At 41.9% G+C, this 1,461-nt stretch overlaps 1 protein-coding gene across 1 annotated transcript; it reads left to right on the top strand.

Annotated features, from left to right (window-relative positions):
• Positions 1-325: 325 nt before the first annotated feature.
• On the top strand, positions 326-1,048 carry LOC110919109. Its single transcript, XM_022163387.1, has one exon. The coding sequence runs from the start codon at positions 326-328 to the stop codon at positions 1,046-1,048; it is 723 nt and encodes a 240-aa protein (XP_022019079.1).
• The last annotated feature ends 413 nt before the right edge of the window (positions 1,049-1,461 follow it).

Below are 1,461 nucleotides of genomic sequence, written 5' to 3'. Positions count from 1 at the left end.
AGAAGAAAACTACTAACCAAGGGCTTCATATGAAAAATCAGAAGCCTAAGTTAGTATATAGACCAGTTGTTAACCCTAAACCTAATTCGTCCTTGAGGAAGCCGATGAACAGTCAAGTATCAATGTCAAATCCCTTTGAGATCCTCAAGGACGATGATGGTGGTCAGGGAGGTAGTACTGTGGGTCGTATGGAGAAGAAGGCCATGCAGACTAATGACAAGCAGGATTCAGATGAGGAGGAGGTCGTTGAGTTCCTTCCTTTCGGCTAGAACTATTACTCGAGAGGGGTTTTCTTTGCAAGCAACTGTTGAGGATATGTTTAGCAATGGTTCATGGTTATGGCCTGAAGCTTGGAAAGACACTTATCCAGTTCTATTACAACTTGATCATTTTCAGCGGGATGTTGATGTTCAGGACCGGTTGGAAAGATGGGGATGACCTTAGCGATTACTCTTCTTCGGGGGTATGGGAATCGATCAGAGCTAGAGAACCGGAAGTGGATTGGTATAATATCGTCTGGTTTGGGCAGTGTATTCCTCGTCATGCTTTCTTTATGTGGCTTATTATGAGGCAAAAGTTGATGACTCAGGATAAAATTCTTCAGTGGAACCACACTAGGAATAACAACATGAACATGATATGTTGTCTCCTATGTTATGAAGATATTGATTCGCATCATCACTTGTTCTTTGAATGCAAGTTCTCGGCTCAGATATGGGACAGGGTTCGGATAGAAGCGGGAATGAGGAATGTGGATCCAAAGTGGAGTGCTATTGTTGATTGGCTTCGGCATCGAGCAAGATCAAAATCTGCTGCTAATCTTATCTGTCGCTTAATTGTTGCAGCTTCCGCTTATGCTATTTGGCGTGAACGAAACACTCGGTTTTTCAAAAACCATGCTAGACCGCCGGAAAACGTTTGTGACTCGATTTTTGACATGGTCCGCTATAAGCTAATGGGTTTGAAGTTCAAGAACACGCCTAAAGTGAGGGCACTTCTCGACAAGTGGAAGATTCATGGTGATTCGGTTGTGGACGATGGAGGATAATTGATATATGTCTTGTTTAGATGCTAGATTGTTAGTCTAGTGGTTTTTGTCTTGTTTTTGGTCTTTGTTTTGTTTAGTTCCACTTTCATGAGGCATGTCTCATGATTGAACTAGTAAGGGTGTTTCCTTACTACTTGTTTTAATTTTGTGAATATATAAAATCACCGGGGTAACCCTTTACCCAAAAAGAATTTATAACTTCGGGAACACATCCTTCTTCTTCTAGAGCAAGGACAAGCAACTCCTCCACAAAGGGTTCCAATGGCTAGACATGATGTGATTCGAGTCAAGAGGTTGCCGGTTTGTGGCAACTTCATCTTTGATGATGGAGGATGAGTCGTTTTTCCTTTTGGTTTTCGTGTTTTGGTCTTGTCTACTTAGTTTCATGATGTAATGTAGGCTAGGTCATGGGT

This window comes from Helianthus annuus, chromosome 11 (assembly GCF_002127325.2).
Source record: "Helianthus annuus cultivar XRQ/B chromosome 11, HanXRQr2.0-SUNRISE, whole genome shotgun sequence".
In the NCBI taxonomy this organism is placed as follows: domain Eukaryota; kingdom Viridiplantae; phylum Streptophyta; class Magnoliopsida; order Asterales; family Asteraceae; genus Helianthus; species Helianthus annuus.
Note: the sequence above shows the minus strand (reverse complement) of the source record. Positions and strands in the feature narration are given on the sequence as shown.